This window comes from Chelonia mydas, chromosome 6 (genome assembly GCF_015237465.2).
Source record: "Chelonia mydas isolate rCheMyd1 chromosome 6, rCheMyd1.pri.v2, whole genome shotgun sequence".
Lineage (NCBI taxonomy): Eukaryota > Metazoa > Chordata > Testudines > Cheloniidae > Chelonia > Chelonia mydas.
This window is the reverse complement of record NC_051246.2, coordinates 72,743,838-72,767,568: the sequence shown is the minus strand read 5'-3', so window position 1 is coordinate 72,767,568 and position 23,731 is coordinate 72,743,838. Positions and strand designations below refer to the sequence as shown.

The 23,731-nt window shown below is 40.4% G+C and overlaps 1 protein-coding gene across 1 annotated transcript in view; it reads right to left on the bottom strand.

Annotated features, from left to right (window-relative positions):
• INO80 (INO80 complex ATPase subunit) overlaps positions 1 to 23,731 on the bottom strand; it is a 129,401-nt gene that overhangs the window by 5,354 nt on the left and 100,316 nt on the right. Inside the window, exons 28-33 of the mRNA XM_037900465.2 lie at positions 11,340 to 11,434; positions 8,926 to 8,998; positions 3,656 to 3,814; positions 2,272 to 2,374; positions 1,586 to 1,674; positions 291 to 446 (exon numbers count right to left, since the gene is read on the bottom strand). Coding sequence (XP_037756393.1) covers positions 291 to 446; positions 1,586 to 1,674; positions 2,272 to 2,374; positions 3,656 to 3,814; positions 8,926 to 8,998; positions 11,340 to 11,434 — 675 coding nt within the window. The remainder of the gene's footprint in view (positions 1 to 290; positions 447 to 1,585; positions 1,675 to 2,271; positions 2,375 to 3,655; positions 3,815 to 8,925; positions 8,999 to 11,339; positions 11,435 to 23,731) is intronic.

The window sequence follows — 23,731 nt, the reverse complement described above, 5'->3', positions numbered from 1 at the left end:
CAGAGTCTGAAGGTAAAGAGGAAGGGCTTGTCATAGAAAGAGACAGGAAGTCAGTGAAAGAGACACAATGATTAAGTTTGAGGTGACATCATCAGAGCAGCAGAAGGGGAAGATTATTTTAGCTTCTACTTTAGATAGACTGGTTTGAACTCTATGGGTCAATATTAGGTTTAGACATCTCTGGTTCCCTAATAGTACACAGGTTCCACTCTAGCTAGAGGGCAGAAAGCAAGAGTCCTAAAGACCACGAGACTAAGGTGGCATGGGAGATGGTTCGAAGACTGTCTTACCTCACTGAAGGGGCTGGGCATGGCAGAGTCTACGCTAATGAACGAGTCATCCCCATCAGCAGAAAGGTTGGAGTTATCAGCAGAGGGAACAAATGGGATCACCAGGTTCATGCCTTCTTTCCTTCTCTTGCCATCCAACTCATCTTCCTTTTTCTTCTGCAGATAAGCAAAACAAACCAATAATACAGGGACTGAAAACACATTAAGGAAGAAGAAATGGGGCAAGTAAACTGGGAAGCTCACCATCCACTGCAATATAACAAGATAAAGGCCATGCATGACATTTACCAATAAGGCGTTTTGGGATTTTTTTTTTTTGGAGGACATGGCACCAGATGCATCAGGAGCTCCTACATTAGATTTAGTAAGGTTTTCTAAAATGGCTTGAATGACTTATCAGCATTTCCACTACTGAAGAGTTAGAGCAGGGGTTCTCAAATTGAGGGTTGGGACCCCTCAGGGGATCGTGAAGTTATTATGTGGGGATCACCGGGGGCAGCCTCCAACCCAAACCCCGCTTTGCCTCTAGCATTTATAATGGTGTTAAATATATAAAAAAGAGTTTTTAATTCATAAGGGGGGGGGTCGCACCCAGAGGCTTGCTATGTGAAAGGGGCCACCAGTACAAAAGTTTGAGAATCACTGAGTTAGAGGATTTCGATTTCAATTTTTTGTTAAAAAGTGAGCATGAAATGCTTTCTTATAAACACTGATTATCCAATTTCCAGTATCTTAAATTCAGACTATGCAAATCCGAAGAGCCAGCAAATGAAATTCTGATTTTACAAATTTCTGTTTCCCCTCTCATTAAGCCATTCAGATAGTGAGATTTTACTGGTATCGGGTATTGAATTTACGTTCCATTTGTACACTCCCAGAACAAAATCTGATAAGATGACGGCACCAATAAGCCTCTGATTTATGAACTATGAAAACAGAAAAGTATTATGCCATTTAGTTCTTTAAACTAGGGGGTTCCAAATTGCTCTGTGGATCACTGGTGATTCAGAGAGCTGTATAAACGCATAGCATTTCATTATTTCCAAGCTGCAAGTTGCATTAAAAGGCAGATAAAGATAAAGTAAAAGATACATTACATATTTTCCTAATATTACTTTTATATGTAAGCAATTGCTGTAGTTGCCACAGGGCTGTTACATAATAGGGAATGGGAGAAGAAGATGTCCATGAGATCATCTTTGTATTAAAACTTGGTCCATACTATATAATAGAGTGAGAACCCCTGCTTAAAGCCTTTCAGGCTCTTCTCCACCACAATCCTTGCATCCAAGTACCTTTTCAGCATACTTCTCCCTCTTTCGTTTACGCTCTTTCACACGATTTGTCTCCTCCTGCTGCCGTTTCTCCTCCTGACGCTGACGCACTGTCAGGAAACAAAGGTAGCAAAAGCATAATGTAAGAATCAGTTTCTCAAAGCTATTTCCTATCCCTGTATAAATATTCTTTATCTCACAAAAGACTCCGGTTCTCGAAAAAGCCTTGGATAAAACCCAGCAATATCACAGTAACACACTGAAAGTCCCTAAAGAGTAATGCTAGATTCAAACTCCCTGAAATCAGAAAAGTAAAAGCCTTATTGGGAAACTCTTCTCTCAAGCGGTATTAAAATGTGCATCTATATTGTACATCCAAACGTGTGCTGAAATATAAAGTTCTTATTAGCATTTATTTGGAATAACCTTCATAATTCTGCCAAAGCTTGGTCATTCATGAATAATGTGGTGATCCTAAAAAAGCGACAGTAAAAACTTTATACCGCACCATCACATATCTCACTCACATTTTACTCAATAGTGATATGAAATGAGCTGGAACTAAAAACAACTAGTGATACAAAATGAGCCAGGAAAAAGAAAGAGTTATCTACAGTGCATGTGTTTGTAGGGGATGAGAGGAAAGATTTCTAAACCAGTGAAGCACAGGACAGAAGGAGAAGGAAAACAACGTGCACTGCACATACATTTCTTCTCAAGTTCCTCATCATCCAGCAGAAGGCTGACCACTTCTTTGGGTTTCAAGGTGTCTGGTTTGAAATTGCCACCTGAAATCACCATCCGCTGGATCTAAAAGTAAAGAAAATATAAACAGAGAAACCATGAGCTATTTTCTTTTCTCTTTACTAAATACTAACCAGGAAAAGGTGCTAGTTAAAAGGGTGAAAGTCAGGAAAAAAGGTTGTGATTATTCTATCCTGATAAACTCAGCAGCAAAATTTAACCCTGTACTGAACAAATATTAATTAATAATCCTCAGCCTCCCTGTGAGGTAGGTAAGTATTACTATCCCTATTTTTCAAGTGACTTATGTGGGAGGCTGTGTGGTTTATGGTTTTAGGAGGCCTGGGTTCTAAACCCTAGATTTGACAACAATTCAATGTGTGGACATGACCAAGTCCCTTAACCTCTCTGGGTGGATCTACACTGACAAAAATCAGATGCACAAGTCATCACGGGTGGTAATAACTGTGGAAGCTATAGTATAAAAAGATCAGAAGTATTTGTCAACTGTCAAAGAGGACAGCCACCTCCCGACACACTCGGTGTTAGGCAGCCCTAATCTGCATGCACAGGGGAAAACATACACTGATTCAGGGTGGGCAATGTGGATGCACTCAATTAGCAATGCATTAATTGCTGCAATACAACCAGCCAAAGCACAGTTGATTGAAGGCTCTAATGTAGTCAAAGTCTAATCCAGAGGAAAGATGTTACAATTCCTGAGCCCTGTCGGCAACACAACTTTCAATGCTGCTACCGCTAATAATGGTTAATTGTGCGCCCAATTTTTGTAAGTATATAAAGGTGTTGTGAGGCTTAAGGTTTTAAAGCATTTACTACTTGATTCTGCAAGATGCTGAGCACTTTTGGGAACCTTCATATCTTAAATACACCCTGTCTGGTTTTTGCCAAAACTTTCTGAAAAAATTCTACATATATTTAATAAGATAAGATCACATATTTGAAATTGTAGGCAGATTGGTTTAGTTTTGCAGAATTTAGTGGTGGATGTGCCATGATGGTTTTGTCTACGCCAGAAAAACTGGAATTCCTAGATTAACAACAGCGTAAGCTTTAGTTTAAACTGGGCTCAGGCATTTTCAGCAAGAACAGTGGGGTTTTTTTTTAACCACATGACACGATACCACCTGGGCTCTGTCCACATTACACAGTGCGGCTACCCTGTTACAATATGGATACTATTTTTTTCCCCTGTAGCATAGAGATACCCATGTGGGTATCTGTATGTCTGAAGAGACTATTCTACTTCTCAGAGCAATTCCACAGCTGAACTCTCTGCTATCTACTCTACCCCACTCTTGTTCCAGATGGCTTCTTCATTCCTACCTCACTCTTCTCTTTTGCCCTCTGCAAGATGCGCTCCTCAATGGTGCCTTTACAAATCAACCGGTAAACAGTGACCTGTTTCGTCTGACCCAGTCTGTGTGCCCGGTCCATGGCCTGCTGGTCCACTGTTGGATTCCAGTCACTGTCGTAGAAAATTACCTGCATAGGAACATCAGAGAAGCACATACAGGCTTAAAATGACTAGAATTTGCATTTAAATGTATGTATTTAAATGTATGTATTGAGAAAAGAAAATAACCTGCCACTGGGAACTTTATTCTGCTATACTTGCTAACTGCAGACTAAAGTCCCTCAAAGCCTTCCATGGTACAGGATTGTAAAATCTTTTGCACTGCCCTTCAGGTGCTTCCAAATTGGTGATTACCATTAGTGTTTGGAATCCTATGGAACAACTGAGGAAGTATCTACCTTGATATATTTTGCTTGGATGAACAGATTTCTAAAGTTTATTACAATGCAAAAAATAAGAGTTGTCTGGGACCATCTACATTATAAAACCCATTTTTAGAGGCTGTGTGATTTGCTTGCAAAAAATTCATTCTAAGTGAGCTGTTCATGTAAAGGGTTTCTGTACAAGTAAGGAGAGTGATCACTTTAGATAAGCTATTACCAATAAGAGAGTGGGTTTGTTGCAGGGGATGTGTTGTGGGGGGGGGGGAGAATGGATTTGTGCTGGAAATGGCCCACCTTGATTATCATAAACATTGTAAGGAGAGTGATCACTTTACATAAGCTATTACCAGCAGCAGAGTGGGGTGGGGGGAGAGAAAACCTTTTGTAGTGATAATCACCCATTTTTTCATGGTTTGTGTGTATAAAAACATCATCTGTATTTTCCACAGTATGCATCTGATGAAGTGAGCTGTAGCTCACGAAAGCTTATGCTCAAATAAATTGGTTAGTCTCTAAGGTGCCACAAGTACTCCTTTTCTTTGTACAAGAACAATTTCTTCTCTCAAATCAGAAAAAAAACTCTTTTGGTGCTCATATCACAAACATCGACTGCCATCTTAAATTTATATTCCATTTTTATCCCAAAATACTTTACATACATATACCATACAAAACAGAAATTAAAAAAACATTAAGATTGAAAAGTGAAGCACTCCAAACATTAAGGAAACCCAGAACTAACGTAGCTTATGCAAGACTGCAGAAGCTCTCCTATTTTTCTTCAGATAAAAAAGTCTCGGTTGGTTTTTCAACCCTACTGCTACAACAGCTATTTCAGTTTAAGGCACTTCCATATGAAATTGATTCTTCTTTTAGAATCCTTATTGCTTCATAAATGGTCTGCTGATGTGTCTACGTTTCATGGACTGGTCTTGTTCTTATCCAATTACCTCATTAATGCTGACACATACAAGAAGAGACCTGGCTGTTTTCTGAATTTACACTGGAATCCTTTTCTGCATGGAGTGTTTCAGTTCTCCCTTGCTGTAATCAGGAATCTGATGCAGGCTGAGTGCTAGGATCACCTATTTCTCCATGGTATTGAAGTATTTGTGGGCAAATGACCTGACCTGGGAGTCAGCTTCTGGTTTCTCCTAATTGGAAAACTCCCAATCTCATGGGGCAAGGTATCCAAGGAGGATTCTGACTTCATGAAGTAGTTTCCTGAGTGTTTTCTTTGCTATCCCGGTCTTATTAGATTTTCAGGCATCTCATTCAAAAGAAAAGTACTGGTGAACTCTGATAGGGAAGAGCAGTGACTTTAATTGCTTTCTTTTTGGTCATTTTAAAGTTACTCTTGGCTTTTTCTAATATAATTGTTGGTTGATGGGGCCTCACATGGGACCCTTATCTTGTAGGGGTAGTGCCCGCCCTCTGACCCATTAGTATAACCATCCAACTGCACCGGGGGGCGCAAGGGGATTGGAAGAGTTCTTTCACAGGAACAGGAAGACCAGAAATGCTGACCAAGCAAATAACTGCAGGTACAGAAGTGGAAGGTTTGCTTCCCCATATATCTACTACAAGAGAGGAGCCCCATAATAATTTTCCCTTGTAGGAGGAAGGTTTGTCTTGCTTGCCAGCCTTCTTGTTTTTCTTTGAAAAGTGCATGTACTACTGTTGGTCTTCTGATGCTCACTTGAGAGCCATGCTGAATCTGGGAGCAATGCTTTCTTCCTGATTATCAGGTTTGGGGTCTGATGAGGATCGTATGGCTTTCTGTTGTTGAAGAGTTTGGCCCCTATCTAGAGACCAAAGATGTTACAGGGATACAACATATTTAAGGTTATGCAGAGCCCTATAAATATGGGGTACCTAAGAGTACAAGACACTTTTTGGGCTCTAGGAGAAGGGGTCCCCTGCACTGTGCACTTTCTGCTTGTGCCATCCTCTTGCACTGGCTAGTTGCAGAGTTCCCTAGATAGAGAAAACACCTCTTGATTTAAAATAGTGGAGAGAGCAGGTGCTCCGGAACTATCTGTCTCTTAGGTGGGAGCAGAAACATCTGGCACAAAGTTGCCTATCAAGGTTTGCCCAGAACACTAGCAGTAGCTACCATCATCCAAGCAGCAGAAAAGATTTGACCAACATGTAAAGGGTAAATGGATCTGTACATTTAGAGGAGGAGTAAAGATGACTATTCAGAGAAAGTATTTTGTATATCAAAATATAGTTGCCCTAATTCAAATTCAGAAGACAGTATCTTCAATAAACCCAAAACAAAAGCAGATTAAATGGACTAAAAAAAACCAGGCAAGAAGTCCTCGTTTTCAAGTCATGTGAAGCTATTTCAGCTTCTGTTGATATACAACCTCTTCTTTGGCCCTTGAAATATGCAAAGGATGTGGCAACTTTGCAATCTCCCAAATAAATCCGTAGTGTAACAGAATAAAGTTGCAGAAAATCTAGGTTAATCATTCTTAATTTCACAGTGCAAGCCCTTTCAGAAGAACACTATAACCGTAGCAAGAGAGTATTCTATCAGCAAAGATACAATTTGGTCATAGAGGTCACGGACTCTATGACTAACAGACCTCCACGACTTCTTCAGCTCAGACGGTCAACTTCAGCCCCAGGCAGCAGTGGGGCTCAGGCTGTCAGCTCCTGGTGGCGGTGGGGCGTGGGCTGTCAGCGCCCCAGCCCTCTCGGGCTTCGACCTCCTCCCCCACCATACTCTGATTTTGTAGTACATTTTTACCGTGACTGTTCCAAGAATTTTTGCTTAATTTTATCATGACAAAAAACCTTATCCGTATCTACCTATAAATCTCAAAATTCCAGTTCAAAATACCCCAAATTAAGAAATATACTGGTTATACCAAACAACGTGAAAGTCTATGACATCTATCCATCTTTGTTTGTACAGGTAACCAGGTGGGTGCTTGCTTTGTTCTCATTTCTTTAAGAGGCCGGAAATGGGGACAGACTGGTTGAAAAAGGGAGAGGGCCATGGAGATTTTAGGTTCAGAAGCCTGCTGCCTTTCTGAGACCAAGAGCCACAGTCTTACTTGCTGTCAAATCTAAGCATACACAAACTAAAAAGATTACAAGCATTGGAATAGATCAATGATTCATATGGTCCAATATCCTGTCTCAGTAGTTAATGACAGATGCTTCAACAGAAGATACCTCTCCCCTGCCATTCACCTACATAATTGGGCAATATTATACCATGGGTAGGTGGAAGAAGAAATGTTTTTCTGACCTTGGCTGGTGGTGATCTAAACTTCTGAAGCATCAGGGTAGGAAATCTTTGTAGTTCTTATCCTCAGTAATTTATAATTGTGTTCTTATTCTTTTTTTTTTTTTTTTTTTTTTTAGTGTCACTTTTTTTTTGGAAACTTAAGATCCTGTAGCAGCAAATTCCATTGGTTAATTATAATATAAAAATATAGTTCCTTTCATCCATTTAAAATGTAATGCCTTTAATAATTTCAATTCCGTGCATTATTTACTAAAGTTAGTCTCAAACAGATACCTAACAGACATTATAAAACTTAAGTTTATCAGACTGAAAGAATAAACAAAAGATAAAACACCAAAACAAGTTTTTAATATATTTCATTGAAAAAATGCTGTACAGCCAGGCAAGTCCCAACTGTTGCTTGGAAGGATCAAAGTGTGCTCACTATGTTAATTAAAGTGACCACTGTGCTTATTTCTTTGTTTACTTATTGTACATTCTTTTTTAAATCCTATTAACCTCACCTGGGTGCTGGATTTTGGCAAGATTCTCAGTTATAGTGGCTATTTGACACCTGAAATGTCCTTCTGTACATATACTTGGAGGGAAAAAGCCCCAGTAATAATTCCATTTTCTTTGATTTATCATGTAAGTTGTATAGCACCTTTTAGAAGATACTCAGTCTATGCCCTCTTGAATGCCAACATTATGTCTCTTCTATTCTACTTCTCTTTTAGCAGTGTATGCCTATTGAACTAATTTTTATCATCTCAGAAAAAAGGCCACTGAAACTCAACAACCGCCAATTTTAAAGTCCTAAAAGGAGAATTAAAGTGATCCAGCAGCAGTTCACACACAGCCACCTGATATGGTGTAGACATGAAATGGAAAGTTGACCCATTATTCTGAAATTGTATTGCCAGAGTTGTACTAATCTACTGACAGATTCAACAAGTACTACAGCCTGGCTTATTGGCTGCTCTGCCCATTCTCTGACTTCACAAATGCTTTCAAAATGGACAGAGCTGTAATTATTTTGCTGAGATATGTTACCATATTCCTTTACTACTGAAGCTTAAGTTTAAACTGTCCAGCGGTAAAGTACAATCCATTGTGAAAATGTATTATCTGCTATTTGTAAGCTCCCAGTGTCATTCAGTTACATTCCAGGTTCACCCATAAAGCAGACATTAAAAACTCTTAGGGGTAGGGTTGTCTCCAAGATCTCACAAAGCCAATGCTGTAGGTCGGCAATTGTCTACAAACTGTTCCTTTATTTCTCATACACGCAACAAACTGCAGTAATGTTTCCCAGATATGAATGGAATCAATAAGATAATGCAGTTTTGTGATAAGAATGGTGGTATTAAAAACTAACCATGGCTGAGACAGCTCAGAGTTTCACACAGACAGGCAAGACTATCAGTTTTGCTACAGAATGGAGAAAGAGAAATGTAGGGAAGCTTGAGAGAAAAGGATGTTTGGGATATGTGAAGGCAGGATAAAGCAAGAGAACAGTTACAACTGAAATTAACCAAAATACCAGCAAGCTAACTAACCTACAGACATAAGTCTTGAGATCTGGTGTTACTACACTAAACTATCCACCTACCGTATCTGCAGCTGTGAGGTTAATACCCAATCCTCCAGCTCTTGTGCTTAACAGGAACACAAAGATATCATTCCTGCAGACAGGAAGAGAAAAAAAAATCTGCTTAGTTTATAATGCCATCATTACAAACATTACACTATATAACGAGCTACAAAAGCCCCCCCAGGAGGTTTTTATAGGTATTTATGCACCTAACTCCCATTGGATGGTCTGAGAAAAAGGGGTGAGTGGAGACAGGCAGAAAAAAAGGGAGTTAAAATACAGTTCAGTGCTCACTATAAATGTCTACTGGTAAAGAATAAAGGAAGAGGAACTCAGAAAATATTACATAGATAAAAAATTGTTCCTAAATGGAATGTTTTCTTCAAGGTCCCAACAAATTGTTCCTTTTATTAAAAAAATAAAATAAAATATGATTTTCCAACTGTTTCAGCTCATACTGTTATAGCAGCATGATAGAAAAAGGCAATATCTGGTCACCTGAGCATAAATCTAGGATCTAAGAACTCCTGAATTCTGGCCCTAGCTGTGACACTGACCTTGAGCTACAAACTACAGTCTGTTTTCTTCATTTGCCTTATCTGTAAAATGCAGATAACATTATCCATTTCGCAAGAATGTTGTGGGGCTACAGTAGTGAATTATTGTAAAATATTTTGAAGCTGAATGACTATGTGATATCAATAATAGGATGATGCATGAAATCTGCAGTTTTGAAAGGTCCAAATATCCTTTTCTGGAAAAGTCACAGGGAAGGGAGAGAGGGGGGATTTTACTATAGAACTTATGAATGTATCATAGTTCTATAGTTGTGTGTTAACAGTGTCCTGCCAGGACATCCTGCAGAACAGCCTTTAGTCTCAGTCAGACTTTTTCCCGGACTTATTCCTCACAAATAAATACTGCACAAGGGGAATTTAAATTGCTTTTTATAGGAATTCTTGTTTAGACTGGCTGACCTTTATATCAAAGGGATTTCTAGCTGAAATGATTATTTTTCTTTATAGATGTTCTATTCATTAATAAAAATAATTTGCTGAACTTGTCATAGGAAGAAGTGTTAAAATTCTAGAGAGGAGATCATAACCAGTTGGAAACCTGTTTTGACTGCTGGAATCAATTAAATATTAGGTAGTGTATTTTCATCTCACTTTTCTTTAAGTTTTGCACACGTTCGCCCTTTTCAAATATTCCTGCTCAGGGAGGCTTACCTAATAGACACTACATAGCACACAATCCCTCTAAGTCCTTCTGCCTCAAAGGCATTGCTTGGTTTTATTTTCAAAACCCAAGAGTTCACATGCTCCACCTTCAAAAGTGCAATTCCACTCTGACAAGGCCAGCACAAAGACCATCCTGTACTCTAGAACCTGTATTTTTATCCCTTGGAAGATGCAAAACAACAGTATTTTATAAATCCTATTGCTGTGAAAGGATAGTGATCTTGTTCTCAATGGCTAACAATTCATTCACAAGGGTTGTTTTACCAATAAACATCACATCATCTCAGACTGTGGACTATCTGTCACAGCAACATCTTAGCAAGTTACATCCCATGACTACATGAAGGAACTTGAGTTAGTAAACATAAATACAGATAGTCGGTATAACTTGCATTGATGGAGATGAAGTTGTGCAACAATATGTAACCCTGTAATAAGGTGAGGTAGACTCCATATCCCTTCTTTTTGTGCTAGTGTAACCTAAGAGGGCTGGTTTAGAAACTTTGCTTCATTACAATGGACTGGTCCTACATAATTCAGTTCCTATAGTTTAACCTCAAAATTGGTAAGTAGAGCCCTACTGCCTAAAAGAATATATAGTTTATTTCTTTTGCCCTTCTGTGAAACATACTGCACTTAAGAGAATGAGGCCTATTTTGAAAGCTCAAAATCACATCTGTGATTTCAATTTAACTCTCAGAATGTCACTCCACAGAACATATAGTACTCCACATACCACCATTTCATTCCCACTGGGATTCTCTATAGACAAGGCCATATTCAAGACAAGTAAGGACAGATTTTCTTGTACTGGAGAGTTGCTTTGTGCTACTCTATTTCACAGCATCTTAGCTTCAGCCCTGTGGAGCTCCAAGCACCACAGGACTAGAAATCCTGGTTAACTAAATGCCATGTATCTGAAGGTGTCACATGTTCAGTGAGACTTTCAGTTAATCAGGGTTAATTTGAAATTAAAAACAAACAAACAAAAATAGAGACAAAAATAAAAAGCATGGAACTTCCATGATGTTAGCTAAACTTCACTGGTCAATCAGACTGATTTCCATTACATCTCATCCCTTTCCCTCCATATATACATTTTCTATTTAGGATGTAAGCCTTTTGAGACAGTGACTTAGTTTACTTAACATTTCTCAAATGCATAATCCATTGCTTTTATAAGTAGATTACCTGTTCTGAAAGTCAGCTACCATGTCCCTTCTCTCGGAGATCTTTGAAGAACCATCCAATCTCATGTAGGTATGTTTCCTGTAAACCATGTACTCCTGCAAAGCACGGAAAAAAAATATTGAGTCAGTGTCATGAAGTCATTTAATCCTGACTCCTCAAACAGAAGACACCAACGACGGAAGTTATACTAATGAAAAGATTTAAAAAAAAAAATTCAGAATGCGCCTGGTACAGGGACGCTATCAACTTAAAAAAAAAAATCTTAAAATGATTAAAACTGACATTTAAAAATCCAATTTACTTTTTGCCATTTCTACCATTTGTTTATTTTCTGCATTTCACTCAAGTTGGGCAATGACCAATGAAGTTAGCTTAACTTTTGTTCATTACCATTTCATTTTCAGGATCGTATTGGTTTGGTAACGGACACTGCCTAAGAGTATCTGTTTATTCAGAAAAAAAGTTTCCAATGCATTCATTTTTTAAAGAGAAAAGGATCATGAACAAGGTCTGGTCTTATGGTTTGGTAAAAGCTTGTTATTACTAAATCTAATTTTTGGACGAAATTTTGAGCTGACAGTATGTCTTTAAATGACCCTGCTCTCATTAGACCAACAAGATATCCCCAACCATTATGCATAAAACCTTCTGGTTCTGAACCAGTTGAGTGGTGCCTTGAAAAACAAAGATTGACTTCAGGTAGCCACCAACATCTAACGGTTAGATATTAATCCACTTTCCAGTTACTGCCTATTATCTTCCTCCTAGATACGTATCTGAGAAAGTAGTGTTCACCCAGCTTTCTCAGTATTTACTCCTCCCCCACATACACAATCTGCTAAACAGCTTTTGAAACTAACTAGCATATAGCAACAGCCTTCCATTTATCCATGGCCTCCTACTGTTCACAGTGTCACTCTTTTCCCTCATCATCCTGATTGTAGCAACTTCTTCAAAGATCTTGAACATTTTGCTTGTATCTTTGGCTCTCACCCTAGCTCTACATGTGTCTTGGTTGCCATTCATGGTGCAACTCCTCTACCAAAACGAGCACTTTATCCAACCCATCAAGCTGTGTTCACTGGCCCCCTATTCATCACTTTCATTCCATTCCCCCTGTACTGTCTCATCTCTCAGTGCAGTATTAGGGTTTTCATTTGTTGGTTTGTTTTTTCCTTATGACATTCAGATTTCTCTTGTTTAGCCCTGGTGAAGACACCTCTGCCCTTTATCCATCTCTCTCTCTAATCAATGCCTGGAAAAACCTCACTTTTTGCTAAATGACTGTCTCGCAGCTTTATGAAAAGCAAGGTGAACACTCACCTTCTTAACTCTGACTGGAAAATTTGGTATCTAAACTTTTCTAGTGTTAACTTCTGGACCCATCAGAGTAATATGCCGTGTCTTGATCTGTGTAGATCTCAGAGGCAGTTTAGCTTTGTTGCTAGGAAACTGGGTTTAAGCATGCCCCCTCACTTTCTCACTAGAAAAGCACTTCTAAAGCTACAGAAACATTTAGATGAATTAATTAATAATGAAAAAAAAAAATCACATTCAAACACTTGTCCCACCACCACTCTCACTTGTGTAGATATGCCGTAGTTGTAGCGCTGTCTGACTGTGCTAGGAAGTATACTCCCTTGAAGCTGGCACTTGACCCTTAGAAGCACCAGCTTCCCTACCCTTAACATAAACAGATTCTTTTTTTAACTTGGATCCCATACTCCCTGAGCTATACAATGTAATTGCTCTCTCCATCTTGAGACTTGCATTAGACATCAATATTTGAGGGTCCAGTAGCCAAAACAGGGAGTGCCTTTCAGTATGACCTGGTCTATGCTTGAAGTATGCATCAAGAGGAGACAACATTGCCTCTGCATCACGTCAGATAAGGAGTTTCAGATCCCTAGCAGGAATTTCTGTAGGTCTCTTGGAGCCTTGTCCATGGCACGATATCTATGCAAGAGACATCCAGACTCAGAATTTGAAGGCAAAGTGGTATCATTAACAGTGGATTGCTGTGATTCTTTTTACAAAGGTCTAGATTTTGGGTAATCTATCTCATTATGCAGACACTTTGACCACAGCAGTATGTATTGCCTCTCCCAGATGGGAGATTTTATTAAATGGACGGTGTGAGCTCCTCAGATTTACTGTAAATTTGTGCACTTAGATCATCTCCAAAGACTGATCTGTTGCTTTGCACCAAGCTGTTCTGGATGATGACCTTTTTAAAATGCTGTCCACAAAAGGGATATAGTTGTGTCCCCTGGGATACCAGTCTCACTAGTTTGATTACCAATATCTTCAGGAACTCACTGAGGGTGGAAAATAAGCTAATGGTGTAGGCCTGGCTTGACATAAGTAATTGGACACGGGTGAGGCCTCATTTCTTGGGAGACAGGATTAGGGAGGTAAATGGATCAGCAAACTGGAAACAGAATGTGGGAAAATTCTGCAAGGTGTACCCCAAAGTGGATCTCTGAATCGGGTGGAGATAACATCAGTACTGGTTTGCAGCTCTCAAGTGCCTCATCAAAAATCTCTCTTGGTTCGCAGGTGAGGTTCAGTAGTTGTGGTTGAAGCAGAAGGTGCAAGGTCTCTTGACCATTCCAGTTTCTGACATTTGCAAGGTGGCTCATAAAAGCACTGGTGAAAGGAAGATTGCAGTAAGGATCTCTGTTTGTAGAGCTGTTTATGGCATTTTCTCTTCGGGGCCAGCGCATATATATTCAGGGAGCTGAGGGTTTCCCTAGAGTCTTTCAACGAGTGCAAAGATTCATCTGTCTTCTCATTGAAAAGATTAAAGGGTAAGTCTTAAACAGTGTTTTGGACTTCCCTGGGAAATCCTGAAGAGTGCAACCAGGATTCCCATCACATCACAGTGGCAGCCGCCCTAGAGTTGATGCCGTATCTGCCACATTGGCTGCACCAACCACAGCTTGTAATGAGGTTTGCCTACTAGTTTGCCCTTGTCAGTAACGGCTTGAAATTGAGTCCTGTCTTCCTAAGATAACTTGTTCCTAAAGTCCAGGAACTTAAGAGTAATTCGAGAAATCATATTTGGCAAGAAGGGCCTTATAGTTTGAGATGCTAAACTGAAGGCTGGTAGATGTATACACCCTTCTTCCTTATATGCAAGAGTGGCCCTTCTATGTTGTTGTTTGGATCTTTCTATGGCTGCCTGGATCACCCAGGAGTAAAGGGCAGGGTGGGTAAACAAGAACTCCCCGCTGGGACAAAAGTACCGCTTTTCTGTACTCTTGGGTATAGGGTCAAAGGTAGTCAGCATGTGCCATACTGACCTTGCCAGTTTTAATATGCAGGAATGCAACCCAACAGGAACCCATAGGCTGAGAGAGATCCAGGAGCATGTGTTGAGAGTCCTGGATCTCCTCTAAGAAGATATGGGAGCTCTTCCAACACTCTCTGTAACAACTCTTGAAATTGTCCAATTGTCTGGTTTGCAAATGAGGCTGGGGCAACAGCCTCATCAGGTAATGAGGATAATATTCCTGTTGGTACCGGATAGTCTTCCTTCTATTCCATAGGGGGAGACTTTGGTAGACCCTTTGAAGGAGAGGGGTGGTAAGACTCCCTGTTGGGCAGCACAGATTCCAGGTACCGTGACCCTAATAAGGCCAGTATGAGGGCTCAAAAATAGGTTGCAATAGTCCCTAAGGCATTGGGTACCACCGGTCCCAAGGAGGAGGTCCCTGTTTGTTGTGTCTGAGGCTGGTTATAGGAGACTCTCGAGCCTGTCTGGGCTGATCTTTCTAAGTAGAGATGAAGCTGGTTCCACCGGTACATCTGATCTCCCAAGAATGAGAAAGTCAGATCTGGCTCTATTGTGCTGTTGGTCCTGTTGAGGGGACACAGCAGCTAGTGGAGAAGACAGGAGATAAACTTCTTCCAGAGTCCTCAATTGCCACTGGTGTTAGAATCTCTCTCACGAGTATGTCTTGATAACAAGGGAAACTGTGGGTCCAGGAGGATGAAGATATCCTTCCAAGTGGGTATAAGTCACTAGCCCCTTTGGCAGTTGTGTTTTGTTACTCCATTTTGCTGGAGTAGGTATAGACAGTTGTTCCTTATGATGCCGTGATGGTACTGTCTGTGAATGAGTCTTCGACCTGGTGGTTTTCAACGGCACCCAGTACTTCAGGTCCCAGTGTTTCATTTTAGTTTGTACTGCAGTTAGTGTTGAAGTTGATGCGGAGGCTGGTGTTAAAGGACCCTTGCTCCTATGTGCCTTCTGATCCTGCCCATGAGACTTAGGGGGCCTAAATCCTTGTGGCTTGGGTGTGAAGGCTCACCCGACTTGGATAGGGTATGGGAGTGTTTTCTCCTCTTAGAAGGTGCGGATCTGTTTGTGAGAGGGCCCAGATGAAGAGTTTTTCCCTCTACTCTTCTCCACTCTGGAGTCTGACATAGTACTGGGGAGGTGCACTCCTTGATGATTCTGGCTGATGTACAGGTTAGCGTCTCCCAAGATTGGGTCTGACTTGGACCTCACTGCACGCTCTATAAGGTGTTTCCAAAGCTGGAGTTCTCACAACTGCTGAGTTTGGATGGGAAAAGAGTGGCAAATAGTGTACTTAATATGAGCTTCTCTGAGACAGTAGAGGCAGTGCTGGTAGTCATCACTGACGAAAAATGGGCAGGAGATGCAATTTTTGAAGCCCTGGGCATTATCTTTTTGAAGTATCCTGGGCATTAGCTAAGTCCAGAGCTTATCCTTTCTGCTTTTCCTGTAAATTTTCAAATGTATGCATTATTCTTAGGGGTTTTTTTCATTAGTGTTTTGATAGTTCCCCAGTTAGATAGTGTTTTCTATTAATTACATTTTATTCAATAATCTCATCATTTCAAATACACAAATTTAACAAACCACTTTTTTCTAAAATCTTTTTATTCTCACTTCACCCATACCTCATTTGGTGTCCTTGGTGCTCCCCTGAATTTTGTATTTTGGTTAAATATCTGAACATAGCAACAGACTGCAAAGCACTTAGGAGATAATTCTAACGCAAAGAAACTATACAAAACTAAATGGTAGTTGTAAACTAGTACACCAGCTCCTCTATTGTGACTGAGGGAGAGGCCTAATGACAACCAAGTATTCAAGCTCCCCTAAAATGGAGATCTAAAAAAGCACAATAGTGATGAAGAAAATCAGCATTCCACACCAAGACCCATATAATGATTCAGAAAGTCACAACAATACTGAGCAGAGTACCCCAGCTGAAATAAGACAAGGCAATACAGCAACTATACCAAAGGGTCCAAGGACTACACTGCGATACTTACCAAACGGTGACTCAACCTCTTTAACCAAGTACAGACTGGTATATTTTGTTTTTTATAGTAAAACAGAAGCTGGTGACTAATCCTATGGGGATACCTATATTAAACCCACCTGAAAATCCTCCTGCTAATCTTGTTTAGCCAACAAGGTCAGCTTGATCGCAAGGGTATTAATCCAGGAAAATATTTAAAACAATTCTGGGTGCAGAAAGTCTGTTCACTGAAGCAACAAAGAAGTCAAGCCACTTCCATCTCCTCCTCCCCTCTATCCACTGGGACCTACAGGGACATCAGGATACTAGAGAAACTTTTAGATACTCCTCAAGCAAACTGATTTAAACAAAACATAAAAATGCCAAAAATGCAGAACAAGCTAGATCTAACGCAGCAACGAATCACACACACACCACCCCGCTGCCCATAGTAGGCTTTTCTGATGGCAGATAGCTGAGGAGTGAGAGGAATACTGAAAAATGTCTCATGTTTTCTGCTTACAAATCCCACTTACACCTATGGATTTCCACCTAGGTTACAAAAAGAAGAGGAGTACTTGTGGCACCCTAGAGACTAACCAATTTATTTGAGCGTAAGCTTTCATGAGCTGCAGCTCACTTCATCGGATGCATCCGATGAAGTGAGCTGTAGCTCATGAAAGCTTACGCTCAAATAAATTGGTTAGTCTGTAAGGTGCCACAAGTACTCCTTTTCTTTTTGCAAATACAGACTAACACGGCTGTTACTCTGAAACCTGTCACCTAGGTTACAGTACAGTGGGATCCTGGGTTATATTCTGAGACATTTTATTCCTTATAACTCAGGGGTTCTCAAGCTTCATTTACACCGTGACCCCTTTCTGACAACGAAAATTACTACATGACTTCAGGAGGGCGGACTGAAGCCTGAGCCTGCCTGAGCCCCACTGCCCCAGGCTGATGGGCCAGGACGAAAGTCAAAGCCAAGGGCTTCAGCCCCAGGCAGGGGGCCTATAACCTGAGCCCCGCTACCCAGGGCTGAAGCCATAGGGCTTTGGCTTCCGCCCTGGGCCCCAGCAAGTCTAACGCCAGTCCTGGCGACCCCATTAAAATGGGGTTACAACCCACCTTGGGGTCCTGACCCACAGTTTGAGAACTGGAATTGAGCTGCACAGGGTGCTGTTTTCCATACCCAGAAGTTATAATGCTGTATATTCACTGGCTACTAAGTTTTGGATTTCTAAAGCAAGTAATTTAACTGACTATAGCTTTTAGTTTTAATTGTACATAAGGGCAGATACTGATAGTCCCCACTATATTCTCCCTGCCTATAAAAGGTAGAAAGACAATCCTTTCCTGTTCTGTGCTCTCTTGTTTCCTCCTTTCCCCACTACAGCCATTACTGGTTCCATAGGCACTGACTCTGTGGGTGCTCTGGGGCTGGAGCTCCCACGGGGAGGGGGGGAAATCGACAGCCCCCCGTCAGTCCTTCCCCACTTCCCCAGTGCCTCCCACCCCCCAGCGGTCCCGCAGATCAGCACCTCCTCTCCCTCCCTGTGCCTCCTGCCAACCACGAACAGCTGTTTCATGGCGTGCAGGAGGCTGGGAGGGGGAAGCGAGGACATGGCATGCTTGGGAGAGGGGGCGGAACTTGGCAGGAAGAGACGGGGTGGGGATGGAACAGCGGTAGAGTGACCAGATGTCCTGATTTTATAGAGACAGTCCCGACATTCGGGGCTTTTTCTTATATAGGTGCCTATTAACCCCCACCCTGTGTCCTGATTTTTCACACTTGCTATCCGGTCACCCTAAGTGGGGGCGGGAAGAGGTGGGGCGGGGGTGGGGCCTTGGGGGAAGGGGTGGAGTGGGGGCAGGGCTTGGGACAGAGCAGTCATAGGCGCCGACTTTCCAAAGAGCGGGGAGTGCTCGACCCCCAGCTCTTTGGAAAGTTGGTGATGTGACTGGGTCCCAGGGAAAAGCAAACTGTAAAGTGCTGAGGAAAATTTGCAGACTCACTCTAATAATGCTTCTTCCCTGATGCAAAGGCTATAGGTAGATTTAAGCTTCTTTTTCTCATAGAGACTCCTGCAAGGAGAATCTATACATACCTGTCTCTATTATTAGGTAACTGTGCTTCACACCCCTTCCTTATTTAATGTGAACAACTTGGCTTTGCAATCCCTATTTGGTATTGTCAGAAACAAAAATGCCCTTCCACATTCCTAAACATTCCACCCCTCCCTTTCAGCAGATATTATCAAACACCACAGCACAAAAATCAATGCCCACAGCACAGGACAGGAAAGTGGGGGAGAAAGAAGAGGAGCTAAAAGCCAATTTAAGCAGGCTGTCAGAAATGCCCTACAGCTTCTTGGCTGAGCATATGTTGCACGCTCCTCACTAAATCTATCAGAACACACCCAGTGCCTGGGCTCTCAAGTCGTACCTCTTTATCTTCTCTATAGGCAGTTGTGGGAGTCAACGTTTATCAATGGATTAAGAACTAACTAGGGCTGTCAAGCGATTAAAAATATTAATTGCGATTAATCGCATGATTAAATCGCACTGTTAAATAATAATAGAGTACCATTTATTTAAATATTTTTGGATGTTTTCTAAATTTTCAAATATATTGATTTCAATTACAACACAGAATACGAAGTGTGCAGTGCTCACTTTGTATTTATTTTTATTACAAGTATTTGCACTGTAAAAAAAACAAAACAAAAGAAATAGTATTTTTCAATTCACCTAATACAAATAATGTAATGCAATCTCTTTATCATGAAAATTGAACTTACAAATATAGAATTATGTACAAAAAAACCCTGAATCCAAAAATAAAACAATGTAAAATTTTAGAGCCTGCAAGTCCACTTAGTCCTACTTCTTGTTCAGCCAATCGCTCAGACAAACAAGTTTGTTTACATTTGCAGGAGATAATGCTGCCCACCTCTTGTTTACAATGTTACTTGATAGTGAGAACAGGTGTTCTGATGGCACTGCTGTAGCCGGCATCGCAAGATATTTACATGACAGATATGCTAAAGATTCATATGTCCCTTTATGCTTCAACCACCATTCCAGGGGACATGCATCCATGCTCATGACGGATTCTGCTCGATAATCATCCAAAGCAGTGCGGACCAATGCATGCTCATTTTCATTATCTGAGTCAGATACCACCACAGAAGATTGATTTTGTTTCTTGGTTATTCGGGTTCTGTAGTTTCTGCATCTGAGTGTTGCTCTTTTAAGACTTCTGAAAACATGCTCCACACCTCATCCCTCTCAGATTTTGGAAGGCACTTCAGATTCTTAAACCTTGGGTCGAGTGCTGTAGCTATCTTTAGAAATCTCACATTGGCACCTTCTTTGTGTTTTGTGAAATCTGCAGTGAAAATATCCTTAAAATGAACATGTGCTGGGTCATCATCCGAAACTTCTATAACATGAAATATATGGCAGAATGTGGGTAAAACAGAGCAGGGGACATACAATTCTCCCCCAAGGAGTTCAGTCACAAATTTAATTAACCCATTTTTTTTTTTTAACAAGCATCATCAGCATGGAAGCATGTCCTCTGGAATGGTGGCTGAAGCACGAAGGGGCATACGAATGATTAGCACATCTGGCACGTAAATAGCTTGCAATGCTGGCTACAAAAGTGTCATGCAAATGCCTGTTCTCACTTTCTGGTGACATTGTAAATAAGGAGAGGGCAGCATTATCTCCTGTAAATGCAAACAAACTTGTTTGTCTTAGTGACTGGCTGACCAAGAAGTAGAACTGAGTGGACTTGTACGCTCTGAAGTTTTACTTTGTTTTGTTTTTGAGTGCAGTTATGTAACAAAAAATTTTTTTAAAAAAATCTACATTTGTAAATTGCACTTTCACAGCAAAGAGAATGCACTACAGTACCTGTATGAGGTGAACTGAAAAATACTATTTCTTTTGTTTATCATTTTACTTTGTAATAAAAATAATATACACTTTGATTTCAATTACAACACAGAATACAATATATATGAAAATGTAGAAAAACATCCAAAATATTTAATAAATTTCAATTGGTATTCTATTGTTTAACAGTGCAATTAAAACTGCAATTAATTGCTATTAATTTTTTTTGAGTTAATCGCGTGAGTTAACTGTGATTAATTGACAGCCCTAGAAACAACAGAGGAAAATAGGTAGCTAGCAAAATCTCCCTCCTGCTAAAACTAGGCCCTTCTGAACAAGACTTTAGTTGTATCCTTAGGAAGAAATGTTGCTCATACCCAGAAGACTGTAGTTGTTGATTGGACTCTCAGCCTATCTGTGAGTCACAGTCCACAGACTGTAGAACTGCTGGTGGATTCCTCTAACAGTATGAAAGCTGTACATATACAGCAGTGACCCACATTAGTATGTCATGAACATGATAACATGGTTTAAAATTACTACACTGGCTATGTCTACATTATGTGAGGGGTGAATCCCAGCTCGAGTACACATACAAGTGCTAACTGCAAGTAGCACAGACAGTAGCAGCACGGCTTAGCCATGCTGAGTACAAGCCTGCCTGAATCGTGTGGGTATGTACTTAACATGGCTGCCACTGCCAGTGCAATCACAGCTTCACTATTTATACTCCCACTAGTTCTCATCAAGCTAGCATGACTATGTGTAAACGAGCTAGGAATCACACCCCAGCTCGTAGTGTAGACAAAGCCATTATGTCTATATGCAGAATCTGTCAATATACGGAGAGCAAAAATGGCACCGAAAGAACATTTATTTTCTAAAATGAACCCACATAAGTCAGGGAACTCAGTTTACGATAAAACCTGCACTAACTAGATACAACAGGGTGTTCTACTAGCCTGCTAAAGTAGTGCTCCACTGTGCTTAGGTACTGGACTTAGGGATTGTCTACACAAAGAGTTATTCATTTTAAATTAGTGGCACCACTTCACATAATTGCTATTTATTTATCTTGGGTTTTATACTGCCATCTATCACTGCAGTATTTGAGTCTTTCCCTGTAAAATCAATAGTAATAGTGAAGTCCCTTAGCGGACTTCATGGAGTCTCTGGCATTTCTCTTTTGGGGCAAAAACTTTGGTTGGGGGTAGGTTATTTTTTCTTTAAGATTTCATTAGTTTCTATAATTGCTATATCTGCTCTGGTTACATGTCAAATTAACATTTAAGCCCTTTAGCCACTGTTTATTGTGGATATTACCCGTAATTAGCTTTATGCCTTTGAAATAAACAGAACATTAAAAATATGAGCTACGAGGAATCATCAGATCTGCATTATTTATCCCCCCTATACACACTTTTTTCTTTTCTTTTAAAGTATGTTGAATACTCTATTTGCACTTTAATTATGGTTTCTCATCCTAAAACATTCTTGATGGATATATTCTTTAATTTTATCTTATATTTTACCTTTGTCAAAATATTTTGCAATATTCAGTGAACCAGAGAAGCAGCAATAAACTGCTACTATTATTAACGCTACGTTGTACTTCTGTAGTGCCTTTCATCCAAGAATATCCAAGCATTTTTCGAACATTTAATAAACAACAATAAGTAAGCAGCAGCAGATATAGAATATTTAACATTTCCAAAGTGCTGTGTAAACATTAAATAAGTCTTCCAACCCCTCTAAGTGGTAGGTGTAATGGGAAGACATAAGCTCTTGTATCAGAAGCCTGGTATGAGGCAGGACATGCTCACAGAATCTGGCAACAGGGCTAATATTGCAAAAATACACATTCCTCAGAAGTGCTAAGCACAGAATACTCATGCAAACACATCCCAGTATTAAGCAGTACCAGAACATCCTGATATTAAGGATGGTACAAAAAACATTCCCCAAGGATAACAGGAACACACTGACTCCTTCTAAAAGATAAGGTCAGGATAACAGTATGTAATAAAGATGTTTTGATCAAACCAACATGTACGAGGTGATAACTAGCCACCATGTCAGGGGGAAGTAATACTAACTTGTTTGTATCAGGGAATAAAGATGTATGTCAGAGGGTGTATCTTTGTCCAGTCCAGGGGGGGAATGGAAAGTCCCGCCATTCACTGAGCTAGTCCATTGTCATGGGTATACATCTCTTAGTATCCTCATAGAGTCTGCCAGGTGCTATTACCATGCTTTGTCAACAATAAACCTGGCCTGGTACCTTCGTTCTTTAAGGGCTCTTGTGGTCATTGGGCAGTTTGCTCAAGGTCTGATGTGCCAGCTGTCTGCGCAGAGCTGGGCAGCACACAGGGAGAACACACACACGCAGCCAAACATCTAACCACAGTAGGTAAGTGTTTTCCCCATCTTTGTAGACAGGGAACTTAAAGCACTAAGGGTACATCTACACCCTTAGGAGAAACCGGACACAATTTTCCACTAGTGGTAGAGCTGTACTGTAGAAGCTGTAGTGTAAAGAAGTCAAACATTTTTTACCACCCTGTCATCTAAACTTACAGACAAGCTTAGACAAGTTACTTGCCTATGGTCACAGAGCAAATCAGTTGTAGAACTAGGAATAGTATCCACAACTGATTCTCAGCCCCTGCTTTAACCGAAGTGTATTTCTGTAAGTTCATTAAGCTTTTTCTTTCGCTAGCAGCGAAGACACCACTGTTACAAAACTGGTCTAAATAAGGGCACTTGACTTTTTCTACACTGATGTGAAGTGCAGAACCCTCTATTTAACTGTAATTTACATTTACAGAGACATAATCAAGGCTGAGAAGCCCAATGTTTTATGTATCTTTACATCATTATTCGTTTTTTCAATAGTTTTTCTGAACCATAAATATCCGCTCCCTAAAGCGTGGGCTGGAACACTGAAAAAATAATCATCTTCTCTGATGAGTGATTGTCAACGAAGCCACACCCATCCTGGGACAGCACATGATAGTCTATGGAATTCCACATTCACACACCATCCCACTGCTCTACCTATCTGCACAGTTATTGGTAGAGGACAAAATAGTGACGCATATGAGTATTAAACCTCTAAGTCTTCAGAAAACTAAACTTTGCCTATTTCATTATCATGTCCACTAATTAGAAGAGAGCTGGCAGGCAAAGATGGGTAAAGAGAATAAATGT